Source organism: Phyllobates terribilis, unplaced genomic scaffold, assembly GCF_046119375.1.
Source record: "Phyllobates terribilis strain yellow unplaced genomic scaffold, ASM4611937v1 Scaffold_14__1_contigs__length_39327217, whole genome shotgun sequence".
Taxonomy (NCBI): Eukaryota; Metazoa; Chordata; class Amphibia; order Anura; family Dendrobatidae; genus Phyllobates; species Phyllobates terribilis.
In genome coordinates, this window is record NW_027362774.1 from 25,310,874 (window position 1) to 25,328,327 (window position 17,454).

Consider the following 17,454-nt stretch of genomic DNA (forward strand, 5'->3'; position numbering starts at 1 on the left):
CACTCCTGGTGCTGGTACTGGGAAATCCTGACAGCTTGCAGTGTGCGTGATGTGAGGATTCACAAGTCTGCAGTCACATAGACTGACTGCAGACTTGTACACCAAGGTACCTTTACATCTCCTATAAGGAGAAGCTTTCCCCATAAGAGTTTCTAAATTATTTGCAGAGCGTATCACTTAATCAATGTGAATGGGAAAAACCATGCTACACTATATATAGCTTGGCAGCCATCATGTTGGTGGGTGTTACATAGGTACCAGGGTTTGGGGACCCCAAAATGATCTGAGAAATGTCCTCTATGCTTGTCAAGCTGAGAATGAGGTTGAAATGGGACCCTCAATGTCTCGGCTGCCCAAGAACCCGCAAACACCTTCAGCCAGTCCTAATACAGTATATATACGCAAACTATTACAGGGGTAACTCAAGGGAGCATCTTTATGAGTATATGCAATAATGGGTTAATAATCTTCTTTGGATGATCTGATAAGTTGATAATAGGGAGTCAAAGATTTACCATGATGGAAGCACATATTCCATCTCCTTGCAGTGCCCCCGCACGGGAAATGAAGTATTACATATTGAAATGAATTGGATGACTGAATAAGCATGGATATCCTTGGTCCTCCAGAGTAAGAGACACTTTTCGTAATCCTGTTCCATTCCCACTTCCCCCTCTCTTTGAAAATTGGATACATATATATATATATATATATATGTATATATATATATATATATATATATATATATATATATATGTACAGTACAGACCAAAAGTTTGGACACACTTTCTCATTTAAAGATTTTTCTGTATTTTCATGACTTTGAAAACTGTACATTCACACTGAAGGCATCAAAACTATGAATTAACACATGTGGAATTATATACTTAACAAAAAAGTGTGAAACAACTGAAAATATGTTTTATATTCTAGGTTCTTCAGAGTAGCCACCTTTTGCTTTGATGACTGCTTTGCACACTCTGGGCATTCTCTGTACGGTATATGTATATATAGACATATCATATATATATATGTTGTGAGAAGGTCACTGGTAAAATACTTTAGGGGAGATATGTGTAACTCAGAATGTTCGCCTCAGTGATATGAATCTGGAAAAATGCTCCAGGATACTAAGTGCGGAGAGGGGTTAATCGGCCATATTAAGGGCTAAGTTTTTGTGAACAGCTAAAGAGTGGGTGGGAGTCTGTTCACCATATCTCCACTCCAGGGTGTGGTCCAGAAGCTAAATGTGAAGCCTTTGGACTCATTTTGGGTTCGGTGTGTCTGGAGATAAGATCTACAGAGCTGTGCTCCTGTTAAAGAGAGCTGAACCATGGGTTTTTCCCCGAGCAGGAGGATCCTCGCAGCCACACACTGTAGTGTATGTTATTTAGTTTTTTCCCGTTATGCCAGAAGGGCCGTGTTTATTTACTTAACTTTGCACTGGTTTATGCAGGACGTTCTTAATAAACCAGTTGAAACCTTAAATGAAAAGTGTTCCTGTGACTACCTCTTGGAGCAGGTAAGTGAGTCGATCTACCACAATATAAATATATATATATATATATATGTGATCTGTTAAGGTAATCCCAATGCTGATCACAGCGATCAGCCACAAGGGAACCTGACAGCAGGTATTTTATTTCCCTGCAGTGCCCCTACAGGGGAAACTAGGAATGACACACTTTCCATGGAAATGAACAGGATATCTGTACAAAGCATGAATATTCTGGATCCTCCAGAACAGAAGACCATTTTGCTCCGCTTTGAGGGTCTTGAGGGAACCCCCAAAACTGTCTGTTTAAGAAGAAAAATATAATGAGAATTGTATTCTTTTCTTTGCCACCCAATTATAGAGCAATCCCGGAAATCTGGCCTATGATTAGCGATGTAGCATTATAATTTCTGGAGTTTCTTGTATATGGTTTGCGCATCTGAGCTTCCTGCTGTGAAGTGAAGCCATCGGTAATAATCGTACCTCTTATCAGCTGAGTTAACGCTGGTTAAACAAGAGCGCAGTATAATTGTGGTTACATTGCTGAGTGTTTTATTGCGCTTTGCTTTTCCCCATGCAGTCATTATCTTTTGCTTGGTTTCAGCCGCTGTTTAGTGGTTTGAATGGGGAAGAATGCATTTGCTCTTTTATTATAATATTAGATATTTGTTCTTGTTGGATAACCTCTGGTGGCCAAGCTGTTTGTTAAACGGGAAATTAGCGGCGGAAGTTTGATGGCTTTTAATTAACAGCTTGTAATCTCCTGTGACCGTTGTAGACACCTGCAAGGGTTGACGGTATTATGGGTGATCTAAGCCAGACGTAAAATGGAACCAGTCACTGAGGATCCTAAAATTAAAAAAAAAAATGGCTGACCACTAAATCACCCAAAAGGCCACCCCTTCCTGTTTAGTGCAGATCACTTGCCAGCTTTGCTGTATAGACTAGGGCAGAAACAGCAGAGTCATCTCATTATCATTAGAGGGCATCTTAAAGGGGCTTTTGTCTGATTTTCAATAATGGTTACATTGCAAAACGCTTGTAAAAACGAGAAACTTTGCAATTTTAATCTTGTAAAAAATCCCCTTTATTTTCAAGATTTTTTATCTTGTTTTTTAAAGGGAATCTGTCAGCAGGTTTTTGCTATGTAATCTGAAAGCAGCATGATGTAGGGACAGTGATGGGTCACTTGCTGTTATTTTGGTATAATCTCTGTTTTCTCTTGCTGGCAGTGCTCAGAATGCTAAGCTGTGTATAACCCATCACTGATTGGCTGCTTTCTGTGTAAACTGTGCATAGGCAGAAAGCTGCTAATTAGTTGTGGGGGTTGAGTTACACAGAGCAGTTGACCAGGAGGCACGAGACACCTAGTCCTGTAGTGATAATTTCCTGCTAATAAAACACTGATTGTATTGAAACACACAGCCAAGTAAGTGATACATCGCTGGGCACATGTGGCCAAAACATTTCCTAGAAGAACCACTCATAGTAAGCAATGTCTCACCCTCTTCTTACAGAACTGGATGAAAGCCCCAAAAAATTATACATTGTGAGTTGTCACAACTTGCAAGAACCTTATAAAAATACATAGAAACAAGCCGAAAACTTACAGAAAAGACTGTAGAGTGTAAACATGAGGACGACGGCCATGCTGACGTGTGGGGCATCTGCTGAACTGCAGTCTACTTTGCCTTTCTTGCAGGAACACACTTGGATCGTAACATCTGCGCTGTATGACAATGGAGGTTTCCCCGAGTCCGTCACCAGCACCGGAAGATTGTAGTTGGCTTTCTTCAGATTGTGAAGTAGACTGACTTGTGCGTGAGTATCTAGAGAAATTACAAAGGAGTGGATTAATGTACAGCCTTAACTATTATAACATTCCCTCCAATGAACATGATGATATCGACCACAATATTGGCCCTTAAGTAGAAGTAAATGCTATAATACTGCTCCTATGTACAAGAATATAACTACTATAATACTGCACCCTATGCACAAGAATATAACTACTATAATACTGCCCCCTATGTAGAAGAATATAACTACTATAATACTGCCCCCTATGTACAAGAATATAACTACTATAATACTGCACCCTATGTACAAGAATATAACTACTATAATACTGTCCCTATATACAAGAATATAACTACTATAATACTGCCCCCTATGTACAAGAATATAACTACTATAATACTGCCCCTATGTACAAGAATATAACTACTATAATACTGCTCCTATGTACAAGAATATAGATACTATAATACTGCTTCTATGTACAAGAATATAACTACTATAATACTGCTCCTATGTACAAGAATATAACTACTATAATACTGCTCCTATATACAAGAATATAACTACTATAATACTGCTTCTATGTACAAGAATATAACTACTATAATACTGCCCCTATATACAAGAATATAACTACTATAATACAGCTCCTATGTACAAGAATATAGATACTATAATACTGCTTCTATGTACAAGAATATAACTACTATAATACTGCTCCTATATACAAGAATATAACTACTATAATACTGCCCCTATGTACAAGAATATAACTAATATAATAGTGCTCCTATGTACAAGAATATAGATACTATAATACTGCTTCTATGTACAAGACTATAACTACTATAATACTGCTCCCTATATACAAGAATAAAATTACTATAATACTGCTCCTATGTGCAAGAATAAAACTACTATAATACTGCTCCTGTGTACAAGAATATATCTACTATAATACTGCTCCTATGTACAAGAATATAACTACTATAATACTTCTGCTATGTACAAGGATATAACTACTATAATACTGCCCCTATGTACAAGAATATAACCACTATAATACTGCTCCTATGTACAAGAATATAACTACTATAATACTGCCCCCTATGTGCAAGAATATAACTACTATAACACTGCTCCTATGTACAAGGATATAACTACTATAATACTGCCCCTATGTACAAGAATATAACTACTATAATACTGCTCCTATGTACAAGAATATAACTACTATAATACTGCTCCTATGTACAAGAATATAACTACTATAATACTGCTCCTATGTACAAGGATATAACTACTATAATACTGCCCCTATGTACAAGAATATAACTACTATAATACTGCTCCTATGTACAAGGATATAACTACTATAATACTGCCCCTATGTACAAGAATATAACTACTATAATACTGCTCCTATGTACAAGAATATAACTACTATAATACTGCCCCCTATGTGCAAGAATATAACTACTATAACACTGCTCCTATGTACAAGAATATAACTACTATAATACTGCTCCTATGTACAAGAATATAACTACTATAATACTGCTCCTATGTACAAGAATATAACTACTATAATACTGATCCTATGTACAAGAATATAACTACTATAATACTGCTGCTATGTACAAGAATATAACTACTATAATACTGCCCCTATGTACAAGACTATAACTACTATAATAATGCCCCCTATGTACAAGAATATAACTACTATAATACTGCTCTTATGTAGAAGAATATAACTACTATAATACTGTTCCCTATGTACAAGAATATAACTACTATAATATTGCTTCTATGTATAGGAATATAACTACTATAATACTGCCTCATGTACAAGAATATAACTACTATAATACTGCTCCTATGTACAAGAATATAACTACTATAATACTGCCCCCTATGTACAAGAATATAACTACTATAATACTGCTCCTATGTATAAGAATATAACTACTATAACACTGCTATGTACAAGAATATAACTACTATAATACTGCTCCCTATGTACAAGAATATAACTACTATAATACTGCCCCTATGTACAAGGATATAACTACAATACTGCTCTTATGTACAAGAATATAACTACTATAATACTGTCCCCTATGTACAAGGATATAACTACTATAATACTGCTCCCTATGTGCAAGAATATAACTACTATAATACTGCTCTTATGTACAAGAATATAACTACTATAATACTACTCCCTATGTACAAGAATATAACTACTATAATACTGGCCCCTATGTACAAGAATATATCTATTATATACCTGCCCCCTATGTACAAGAATATAAGTACTATAATACTGCCCCATGTACAAGAATATAACTATTATAATACTGCTCCCTATGTACAAGAATATAACTACTACAATACTGCTCCTATGTACAAGAATATAACTACTATAATACTGCCCCCTATGTACAAGAATATAACTACTATAATACTGCCCCTATGTACAAGAATATAACTACTATAATACTGCCCCTATGTACAAGAATATAACTACAATACTGCTCTTATGAACAAGAATATAACTACTATAATACTACTCCTATGTACAAGAATAAAGCTACTATAATACTGCCCCTATGTACAAGAATATAACTACTATAATACTGCCCCCTATGTACAAGAATATAACTACTATAATACTGCTCCTATGTACAAGAATATAACTACTATAATACTGCCCCCTATGTACAAGAATATAACTACTATAATACTGCTCCTATGTACAAGAATATAACTACTATAATACTGCCCCTATGTACAAGAATATAACTACAATACTGCTCTTATGTACAAGAATATAACTACTATAATACTACTCCTATGTACAAGAATAAAACTACTATAATACTGTCCCCTATGTACAAGAATATAACTACTATAATACTGCTCCTATGTACAAGAATATAACTACTATAATACTGTCCCCTATGTACAAGGATATAACTACTATAATACTGCCACTATGTACAAGAATATAACTACTATAATACTGCCCACTATATACAAGAATGTAAGTACTGTAATACTGACCCTATGTACAAGAATATAACTACTATAATACTGCCCCCTATGTATAAGAATATAACTACTATAATACTGCCCACTATATACAAGAATGTAAGTACTGTAATACTGACCCTATGTACAAGAATATAACTACTATAATACTGCCCCTATGTACAAGAATATAACTACTATAATACTGCTCCTATGTACAAGAATATAACTATTATAATATGACTTTAGGAGAATCTCTGCTCAAAGTCTTTATCCTTTAAATAAATGTACGACATCTGGAAATTTCTCCATCACCGAATGTCAAAATCATTTCACTCGGCAAAGACTCGGACTTCATACATGTTGAACAACCACAGCTTTCAAATGGAAGTTCTCATTGATTCCTCCTAAGATTCTGTCTGGTGCATCTTTTTATTACCGGAGCACGTTTGTATCTCGCCATCTGAAGACTTTCCTCTCCTGTTCTCTGTCTCATATTTTTAAAAGGATAAAAAGGAAGACGTTAAATTGACAGAAGATCACAACGTATCTCCAAGACCGATCACAAAACGTCTAGATCTCGGGCCCTCTCTTCTGCCAAGTATACTGTTCACCTCTTTCGGGAGAGGACACCGAGTACAAAAACAAGAGTTCAGCTTGGTCTACCTCTTCCCTTTGTCTTCTTCATGGAGGATTTTTAATTGACGCGAGTTTCTATGACTTATCTTGAAACTCAAGTGGGAACAAGACTTCTTTAAAAAAAAGAAAAAAAGAAAGAGAACAAGAAATAGATCCAAAAATAAGCTGTAGCCGGACGGCTTTATGTAATGAGGTGGCAATTCCCAAGGTATAAAAATTATATGACAAAAGTTCTTGAAGATGGATTAGAAATGACTAATATTGCGGTGCTCAGACCATAGCGAATATCGAATTCTATTTTACATTGTAAATCATGCCATGGCTCATTTTATCTGTAATATATTATACCACTCCGGCCAAACGAAGAATCTAGTGGTGCTTGTACTGGAGGAAATGTGCGGAAATGAAGATTTAACTAAACTTTTATATATTTTTTTGAGAACCTTTAGTTTTTCATTTTTCCCTCAACATAGCCATACAGATGTACGAGCGGTGGACTGTACTGCCATGTTCCTACCCCTGAAGACGCCATGTAGATAATGTCATGGGGTTTATACATATATTGTGTCATGTGAAATGTGAACTAAGTATTGCGGTTTTAGTGTATATTGTAAGTAGACTGTGATACGGTAGTGTACAGCATAGGGTAGAAGTATAGATTAGAATCTAGCACACAAGATAAGGACAATAGACTTAGTGCATACTGTTATAGGATAAGATACAGTTAATGTTTGGGACTAGCCCACAGTGGGAGGGTGTGAAATGTGAACTAAATATTGGGGCTTTAGCGTATATTGTAAATAGACTGTGATATGGTAGTGTACGGCATAGGGTAAGATATAGATTAGGATCTAGGACATAAGAAAAAGACAATAGACTTAGTACATACTGTTATAGGATAAGATACAGGTAATGTTTGGGACTAGCCCACAGTGGAAGGGTGTGATATGTGAACTAAGTATTGCGGTTTTAGTATACAGTGCCTACAAGTAGTATTCAACCCCCTGCAGATTTAGCTGGTTTGATAAGATGCAAATAAGTTAGAGCCTTCAAACTGCAAACGAGAGTAGGTTTTATGAACAGAAGCATAAATCTTACAAACCAAAAAGTTATGTTGCTCAGTTGAATTTTATTAAATTTTAAACATAAAAGTGTGGGTCAATTATTATACAACCCCTATGTTTAATATTTTGTGGAATAACCCTTGTTTGCAATTACAGCTAATAATCGTCTTTTATAAGACCTGATCAGGCCGGCACAGGTCTGTGGAGTTATCTTGGCCCACTCCTCCATGCAGATCTTCTCCAAGTTATCTTGGTTCTTTGGGTGTCTCATGTGGACTTTATTCTTGAGTAGTGTTGAGCCACCCCCGTAGTGTTCGAGTTCGGTTCGGTTCGTCGAACACCTTCGAACACCGTTAAAACCAATGGCAGGCAAACAAAAACACATAGAAACACATAGAAAACACCTTCAAAGGTGTCCAAAAGCTGACAAACTGCTCAGAAGACACAACTAACACATGGAAAAGTGACAAGTACATATAGTCATGCGAAAAGAAAAGAGGTGGAGGAGTAAAAGGAGGGGGAGACACAGATATAGGCATGTCATGCCCTTCTAAAATCCAAAAAGTGAGAAGCCGAGACGGCCAGTCCGCTCCTGCCCGTGCCACCTCCGTGTCGCCGGGTTTGTGCCAGAGCCGCGGTGAACCCTGACGGCCAGCCCCCCTCTCCCAATACTGGTGCCTGTCCGCTGGTGGGTCGAGAGAGCCCCCCTGTGGTGGAGGCAGCTCTAAGCTTTTTAATTTAAATTGTCCCTCTAATTTGAATGAATACACTTTAAATCCATTTACAAGGATCTATTGGAGGGCAAGTCTCATGCCAGCAGCCGCGTAATTCCAGCTCCAGTAGCGTCCACTAAAGCTGCTGCAGTTAAAAAGCTTTTATAAGGATCGAGCTCGGCTGTCCACCGCAAGGCATCCTAGTGCCAGTCCCAGCCCCTATGCCTTGGGGTGCCTCCTGATGCTCTTCACTAAGTATCCCGTGGTCCCGAAGCATTTCCTTTGAAAAAATTAAGTGTCCAAACTACAGGTGGTGTAGCTTGCTTAACAGCCAGGATAATCCGCTGACTAGCAGACACTGCTACTAGGCACAAAGTATTTCCTGGGCTAGATGCAGTTAAAAATTTGTAAGTAGATACTCTCGTTGGATGCTGAGAAAGCATTCCATAGAGTCTCCTGGCACGCCATATATGATTCTCTTAAAAAGCTTGGGGTAGGGGTCTAGGGGACCCTTTTATAGCCAAAATCACGGCCCTGTATCACAATACGTCACCTAGGCTGAAGATAAATGGAACTGTAGCACCGAGGGCTCGGTTGCTACAGACGTATTGCACCTCACCCAGAGGTGTGATATCTCACTCTCAGATAAGGATGGAGTGTGGATCAGGACCCGACACCTGCATGCATTACACCACATTGCCGTGGGGCAGGGCGACCAATATGCCCCTGAGATGGGCATGACAGTCCCTGTCCCTGGCTGGAGTGGGGGGAGGGAACACTGAGGAAGGGGAACCCTGCAGTGCAGGAGCAGGGAGGAAGCAGTTCCTGGGTGCATTGAGAAGGGAGTATAAAAGGTGGGCACCATCTTAGTTCAGTGCAGAGAAGTCTGAGCAGAAGTGGCAGGGAGCAGGGGCTCTGCATGAGCTCTGCTCCGGAGGCGGGCCTAGTAACAGAGGCCCAGGCCTGCAAGAGGGAGAAGGAAGGAAGAGGAGCGGAGAAGGCTCCAGGAACGAGGAATGAAGGGATCCCAGGGGTGCGGACGGGCGAGTCGCCACCGCACGCCCGAATCCACCTGCGTGGAGGGGTCAGGCCAAAGGGGGAGACCGGTCCCCGAACTAGTGGAGGCAGGAAACGACCCTCAGCTAGAAACCGGAGGCTCTGACATTTTATGTGGCGCAGCCCCTTGCTCCACCCGCTAGGAAGGCACCACATAGGGTCAGGGAAACTGGCGCCAAGTTTACCAAGAGGAGGCCCGAGGCAGCCGGACAGAAGTGTTGGTAAGAAAGGCCAGACAAAGGACACACAAAGGGGGTCCTGTGAAGCGCTCCAAAGTTATCTGGGAGTTGTCTGAGCCCCTCACCTGGTGAGCACAGTACGACGTGGGCAGCCGTTACCTGCAAACGTGGTCTGGATAATAAGAACTGTGAGTAAAGGCCCTGAACTGCATCACTGACTCCGTGTCGTTACTGCTGCTGCCCTGCACCATCACCCCCATCCTCCGCATACACTGCCCTGAGGCTATACTCCTCCCGTGGGGAGTTATGCTACGCTCTGCTGCACCCACAACACCAGCCTTAGCGGTCTGCCCTGTAGCGGCGGTTCACTCTGACCGCAATCCACGGGTGGCGTAGTCGGACATTTAAACATCAAAACCACATAAATAGTTCCGCCACTGGTTTGACCGCCCTGAGCCACGGAACCGGATCGCCGCCACGAAGACTACAACCACCAGCATCCACCAAAAAGGGTCCGGCTCCGGGTGTCCCAAGGCCCAGGGGGTGCGTCAGAACATTTTCATCACCTTTCACAATCACCAATGGGACAAGGCAGGGATGTCCTCTGTCCCCTCTCTTATACATCCTAGTGACGGAGCACCTGCTCTCATCAATTCGCCATAACCCCAATATTAGGTGGATTGAGGTGGGAGGCACCGAGTACAAGTGCTCTCTATTTGCTGATGATGTCCTAGTATATATCACTCAATCACATATATCCATCCCTGCTGTTATGGCTGAAATAGATCACTTTGTTACATGGTAAAATTTTAAAATCAATGCAGCGAAGTCTGAGGCCCTCGATGTCTCCCTCCCTAAATCCATATAGGATTCCATCCAGTCCAACTTTCCCTTTGCCTGGCCCTCACAGGGTATCAAATACTTAGGAATTCCTATTCATAGAGACCTCTCCCATCTATGTTATCTTAATTTTGGGCCCTTTATTGAACAATTCCATACAGACCACGGTTGGCAAGTTGGAACTGTGAGATTCACTACGTGCACCACTGGTATTTTGTGGAAAAGCACATGTAAGATTCTGCAACAGTCTCTGCTGATACTCCTGCATGCGTGCATCCCTTTCTATGGCAGGAATAATTTCTGCAAATTTACTTTTGTACCGGGGATCTAACAGTGTGGCAACCCAGTAGTCAGGATTATTTCTAATTCTCACAATTCGAGGGTCATGTTGCAGGTAGTGCAGCAAGAAGGCACTCATGTGTGTTGCGCATCCAGGAGCACTAAGTCCCTGTTGTGTTGGTGGCGAGGTAACAATCATGCTTCCTTCCTCTGTCCTCTCCCCCCAACCTCGCACAACAGAAATGTGATCAAGGTCTCCCTCATCTGATGAGTCTTCCATCAGTTCGTCCTCCACTTCTTCCTGGGCTCCTGCACCTTCCTCACTAGTTTGGCTGCTACCATGCGCCCTGGTAAAATCATCTCCCCCACCCTCACATGCCTGCCGCCCTGGTGCTGCCGACCGTCTGGACCTTGCAGATGTTAGCCCTTCCGCATACAACTCCTCCTCCTCTACTTCCTCCACCTCCTCTTGTGCCACCACCTGACTCCGAATTCTGTTTAACATGTGCTCCAGCATGTAAATCACCGGAATAGTCATGCTGATAATGGCATCGTCAGCACTAAACATCTTCGTCGCCATTTCAAAACTGTGCAGAAGGGTGCATAGGTCCCTGATCTGAGACCACTCCTCCAGCGTGATTTGCCCCACCTCTGAATCTCGTTGGCCCAGGCTATACGTCAGAACGTATTGCACCAGGGCTTGTCGGTGCTGCCACAGTCGCTGCAACATGTGCAGAGTTGAATTCCACCGGGTAGGCACATCGCATTTTAGCCGGTGAAGTGGCAGGCCCAACGACTTCTGTAGAGATGTAAGTCGCTGAGCTGCGGGATGCGAACGGCGGAAGTGAGCACACAGCGACCGTGCCCTCTGCAGAAGGCCATCTAGTCCGGGATAGTGGGCTAAAAATTGCTGGACAACCAGGTTCAACACGTGAGCCATACAAGGCACGTGTGTGACATTGCCCCGGCGAAGGGCCGCACCCAGGTTTGCAGCATTGTCGCACACGGCCTTCCCTGGTTTCAGGTCCAGTGGAGACAACCATTCATGAAATTGGTTCTCCAGAGCTGACCACAACTCCTCAGCTGTGTGACTCACATTTCCCAGACATTTCAATGTAAAAACCGCCTGATGACGTTGAGCCCTACTGCCAGCATAGTAAGGAGGTGTGCAGGATCCCTTCTGCGCAGTTAGAAAGCTTGTGGCATGACCAGACAGGCTTTGGGTGCAGGTGGAAGACCGAGAGGAGGTTGAGGAGGCAGAAGCAGTGGAGGAAAAATGACATAAAGAGGATTGACGCACAACTCGTGGGGACGGCAAGACTTGGACAGCAGCCCCTTGTCCTGCTGTCACCATAGTTACCCAGTGCCCAGTCAGCGACATGTAACGCCCCTGTCCATGCCTACTCGTCCAAGTGTCTGTGGTGAAATGCACCCTGTCACACACAGAGTTTCTCAAAGAAGCGGTGATGTTGTGTGCGACATGCTGGTGGAGCGCAGGCACACCTTTCTTTGAGAAGTAGTGCCGACTGGGCATCTGGTACTGGGGCACTGCGACGGACATAAGGTCTCGAAAATCCTCTGTGTCCACCAGGCGGAAAGGCAGCATTTCTGTAGCCAAGAGCTTGCAGATGGTGAAATTCAACCTCTTAGCTTTCTCATGGCTAGGAGGAAATGGTCTTTTACTTGTCCACATCTGAGGGACCGAGGGCTGGCTATTGTGCTTAGACGGGGTTGATAAGGGTGTCCCCGGCAAACTGCCGGTCTGTGAGGAAGATGCAGGCGGACATGTTAGGTTGCCTTGATCCAAAGGTGGTGCTATCGATGTCGGATAGCGCTCAAGAACAGCTGGTGTTACCACCTCCAAAGAAAATGATGACCTGCCAATCACGCTGGCTGTTGCGGGTAAAGAGGTGGCAGGTCTGCGCCCCAAAACACGTGTGACTGCTGTCCCCCCAGTCACAGAGGATGAAGAGGCCGCGGATGCACAAGATATGGCAGACGGTGGTTGGCCCGGCCGGCTAGACCGCATTGTAGCACACTGAGCTTCCCACTGCAACTTATGCTTCATGTCCATGTGCCGGTTCATGCATGAAGTACTCAAACTATGTATTTTTTGGCCTCTACTTAGCTTTTGCTGACAAATGTTACAGATAACACGAGTTGGGTCATCTTTATCGATCTGAAAAAATGCCCAGGCTATGCAAGGCTTAGCACCCATGCGACCTGAAGAGCCACCACGACTTGTGGTGAGAGGCAGAGTTGTGTTTGAGGATGCAGTTGTTGACGTGCTTCCAGTACTACGTCTCTGTCCAGGAAGGCGCAACCTGACCTCGTCGTCACTAGCATCTTCCTCCACCTCCTCTGCTGACCTCATCTCTTGGCTGACTGTGGGTTGACAGTAAGTGGGATCTCCGACCTCATCATCATCACCCTGTGCGTTATCACACCCGTCGTCCTCAGAGCCAACCTGTTCCTGCCCTGACAAAAAACTAAAGTTGTCGCTCCAATCAGGTATTTGAGTCTTATCATCGTCTTCCTCATTGTCTCCACCAACAGGAGTTACAGTTTGGGAATGAGGGTCTACATTATGGTCAGAACCTTCTGCATCTGGTCCTGGATCCGACTCATAAAGATTCTGGGCATCAGTGCAGATCATTTCCTCGTCTGGATTCACAGAAGCGCTGGAGTCGACCTCTGATTCCCAGGCTATAGTATGAGTAAACAGCTCTGCAGACTCAACCATCTGTTCTACCTCATACTCAGACGGGCAGCTGGAGATTTGGGAGCTGTGAGGAAGCAAGTGCGATTTGGGTGACACCTTTGAGGACTGGAGTATTTGTGATGTTGAAGTTGATGTGGAGGAGAGCCCACTTAAAGGAGCACTTGATATCCGTTGAAGCACCTGCTGTTTTTGTGCCTCATCTGGAATTTGTAGCGATTGGCGTGGCCGTAAGAAAGGGATCTTATCACATTGTCCGCTAAAAGAAGTAGACATTTTAGTTTGGCTGGAAGATGGTCTTTCTTCTGCACCTACCCCACGGACACAACCTTTTTTCCCCTTCCCAACACGCCTATTGCCCTTTCCACCAGCAGCAGGCCTTTTTCCACTCATTTTGGTGGTTAACTAATTCACAACTCTGGAGTTGTTTGCACAAAAAAACAATGGATGGTAACCGAGCAGAGCTGAGTGGCCAAACTGTGGTATTAGGCCAAAACTATTGGCTGGGTTAGATGCAGAAAAAAATTATTTTTAATTTGCAACCTGATGGAGGTCAGTATAGATGGACTAATAGACCAAGTCCCACACACCGCTAGAAGCCCAAATATTTTTTCAGAGCTAGATGCAGAAATTTTTTTTATTCAATTTGCAACCTGATGGAGGTCAGTATAGATGGACTAATAGACCAAGTCCCACACACCGCTAGAAGCCCAAATATTTTTTCAGAGCTAGATGCAGAAAAAAATTATATTCAATTTGCAACCTGCTGGAGGTCAGTATAGAAGGACTAATAGAACAAGTCCCACACACTGCTAGAAGCCCAAATATTTTTTCAGAGCTAAATGAAGAAAAAAATTATTTTTAATTTTCAACCTGATGGAGGTCAGTATAGATGGACTAATAGACCAAGTCCCACACACTGCTAGAAGCCCAAATATTTTTTCAGAGCTAGATGCAGAAAAAAATTATTTTTAATTTGCAACCTGATGGAGGTCAGTATAGATGGACTAATAGACCAAGTCCCACACACTGCTAGAAGCCCAAATATTTTTTCAGAGCTAGATGCAGAAAAAAATTATATTCAATTTGCAACTTGATGGAGGTCAGTATAGAAGGACTAATAGAACAAGTCCCACACACTGCTAGAAGCCCAAATATTTTTTCAGAGCTAAATGAAGAAAAAAATTATTTTTAATTTGCAACCTGATGGAGGTCAGTATAGATGGACTAATAGACCAAGTCCCACACACTGCTAGAAGCCCAAATATTTTTTCAGAGCTAGATGCAGAAAAAAATTATATTCAGTTTGCAACCTGATGGAGGTCAGTATAGATGGACTAATAGAATGATGCTATGCCCAAAAGATTTTACTTCACTAGGTGCAGTAAAAAAATTGGTATTCTATACACAGGTGGTATATCTTGCAACACAGATAGGCTACTCCACTGACTAACACACTCTGCAATAGGCCAAAAAGGATTAGCTTTGCTAGATTCAGCCAAATGCTGTGAAAAAAACTTGCACAGCACTGGCACAGACCTGCCTGGCAAAAACTGATAGGAACTGATGTAACCTAGTCCTGAAAAGGACTCCAATTACAATTAGTCTTTACTCCCACAATCTATCTATTTAAGAGCACAGACCTGCCTGATAAAAGTCCTAGGAAATGCTGTAACTTAGTCCTTAAAAGGACTGCAATCACAACTATTCCCTACTCCCAAGCTATCTGTATATTTGTGCGAAAATTGGCTTGAAATTAACAATGTATAGCGCACACAGCAACAGCGGTGCCGTCTAACACGCAGCTGCAGCAGTGAGAAAATGGTGGCGACGGGGAAAATGGCTTGGTCTTATAGGGCAAGGACATGTGACATACACTGCCAATCACACATGCCCTTGCTTGTGTGAAAAAAAGCACTTCGCTCCGTGTGTGCGCTGCTGATAGGCTGACAGATTGCACCTCCCCACTGCAAATGCGGGAAAGAGAAAAAAAAATGGAGATCTTCATTGTTCCTGCAGAGATCCATCCCCTGCCCCTCCCCCCGCCCCGCTGTACACTCAAACTGCGTATTAACATTAATTTTCATCATTACTGAGAAAAAATCCAGTTATGATTTTGGTGCACGAACAGTTATCGAACATAACCTCGAACAGCCGAATTTTTCTCAAATTGTTCGTGTTCGCCGAACGGCTCGAACACCGCCCAAAACAGCTCGAATTTGAGATTGGCGAACAGTTCGAGTAGAACAACGCTCATCTCTACTTAAGATCCTTGATGGAGGAGCGGAGGTTCTTGGCCAAAATCTCCAGGTAAGCCATGCTATCCATCTTCCCATGGATGCGGACCAGATGGCCAGGCCCCTTGGCTGAGAAACAGCCCCACAGCATGATGCTGCCACCACCATGCTTGACTGTAGGGATGGTATTCTTGGGGTCGTATGCAGTGCCATCCAGTCTCCAAACGTCACGTGTGTGGTTGGCACCAAAGATCTCGATCTTGGTCTCATCAGACCATAGAACCTTGAACCAATCTGTCTCAGAGTCCTCCAAGTGATCATGAGCAAACTGTAGACGAGCCTTGACATGTCGCTTTGAAAGTAAAGGTACCATACAGGCTCGTCTGGAACGGCGACCATTGCGGTGGAGTACGTTACTTATGGTATTGACTGAAACCAATGTCCCCACTGCCATGAGATCTTCCCGGAGCTCCTTCCTTGTTGTCCTTGGGTTAGCCTTGACTCTTCGGACAAGCCCGGCCTCGGCACGGGAGGACACTTTCAAAGTCTGTCCAGGCCGTGGAAGGCTAACAGTAGTTCCATAAGCCTTCCACTTACGGATGATGCTCCCAACAGTGGAGACAGGTAGGCCCAACTCCTTGGAAAGGGTTTTGTACCCCTTGCCAGCCTTGTGACCCTCCACGATCTTGTCTCTGATGGCCTTGGAATGCTCCTTTGTCTTTCCCATGTTGACCATGTCTGAGTGCTGTTCACAAGTTTGGGGAGGGTCTTAAATAGTCAGAAAAGGCTGGCAAAAGAGATCTTTAATCCACACATGTGAAGCTCATTATTCTTGGTGCCTGAACTACTTCTTAATACTTTAGGGGGACCAAACAGAATTCTTGTGGTTTGAGGGGTTGAATAATAAATGACACTCTGAATTAACTTTTAACGTTTTTTAAAAAAAAAAAAAATTGCTGCAGTGCATTTCCCACTTCCAGGCTGATCTACAGTACAAATGTCACAATGCCAAGTTAATTCCGCATGTGTCAACCAGCTAAATCTGCAGGGGGTTGAATACTACTTGTAGGCACTGTATATTGTAAATAGACTGTGATACGGTAGTGTACAGCATAGGGTAGAGATATAGGTTAGAACCTAGGACATATACGAAAAGGACAATAGACTTAGTACATACTGTTATAGGGTAAGATACAGTTAATGTTCAGGACTAGCCCACAGTGAGAGAGTGTGAAATGTGAACTAAATATTGGGTTTTTTGTCTATATTGTAATTAGACTGTGATATGGTAGTGTACGGAATAGGATAAGATATAGATTAGGATCTAGGACATAAGATAAGGACAATAGACTTAGTACATACTGTTATAGGATAAGATACAGTTAATGTTCATGACT

At 42.4% G+C, this 17,454-nt stretch overlaps 1 protein-coding gene across 1 annotated transcript in view; it reads right to left on the reverse strand.

The window, feature by feature from the left end:
- CDH13 (cadherin 13) overlaps positions 1 to 17,454 on the reverse strand; it is a 1,051,953-nt gene that overhangs the window by 45,925 nt on the left and 988,574 nt on the right. The window contains exon 13 of the mRNA XM_073659781.1: positions 3,106 to 3,324. Within this exon, the coding sequence (XP_073515882.1) occupies positions 3,106 to 3,324 (219 nt within the window). The remainder of the gene's footprint in view (positions 1 to 3,105; positions 3,325 to 17,454) is intronic.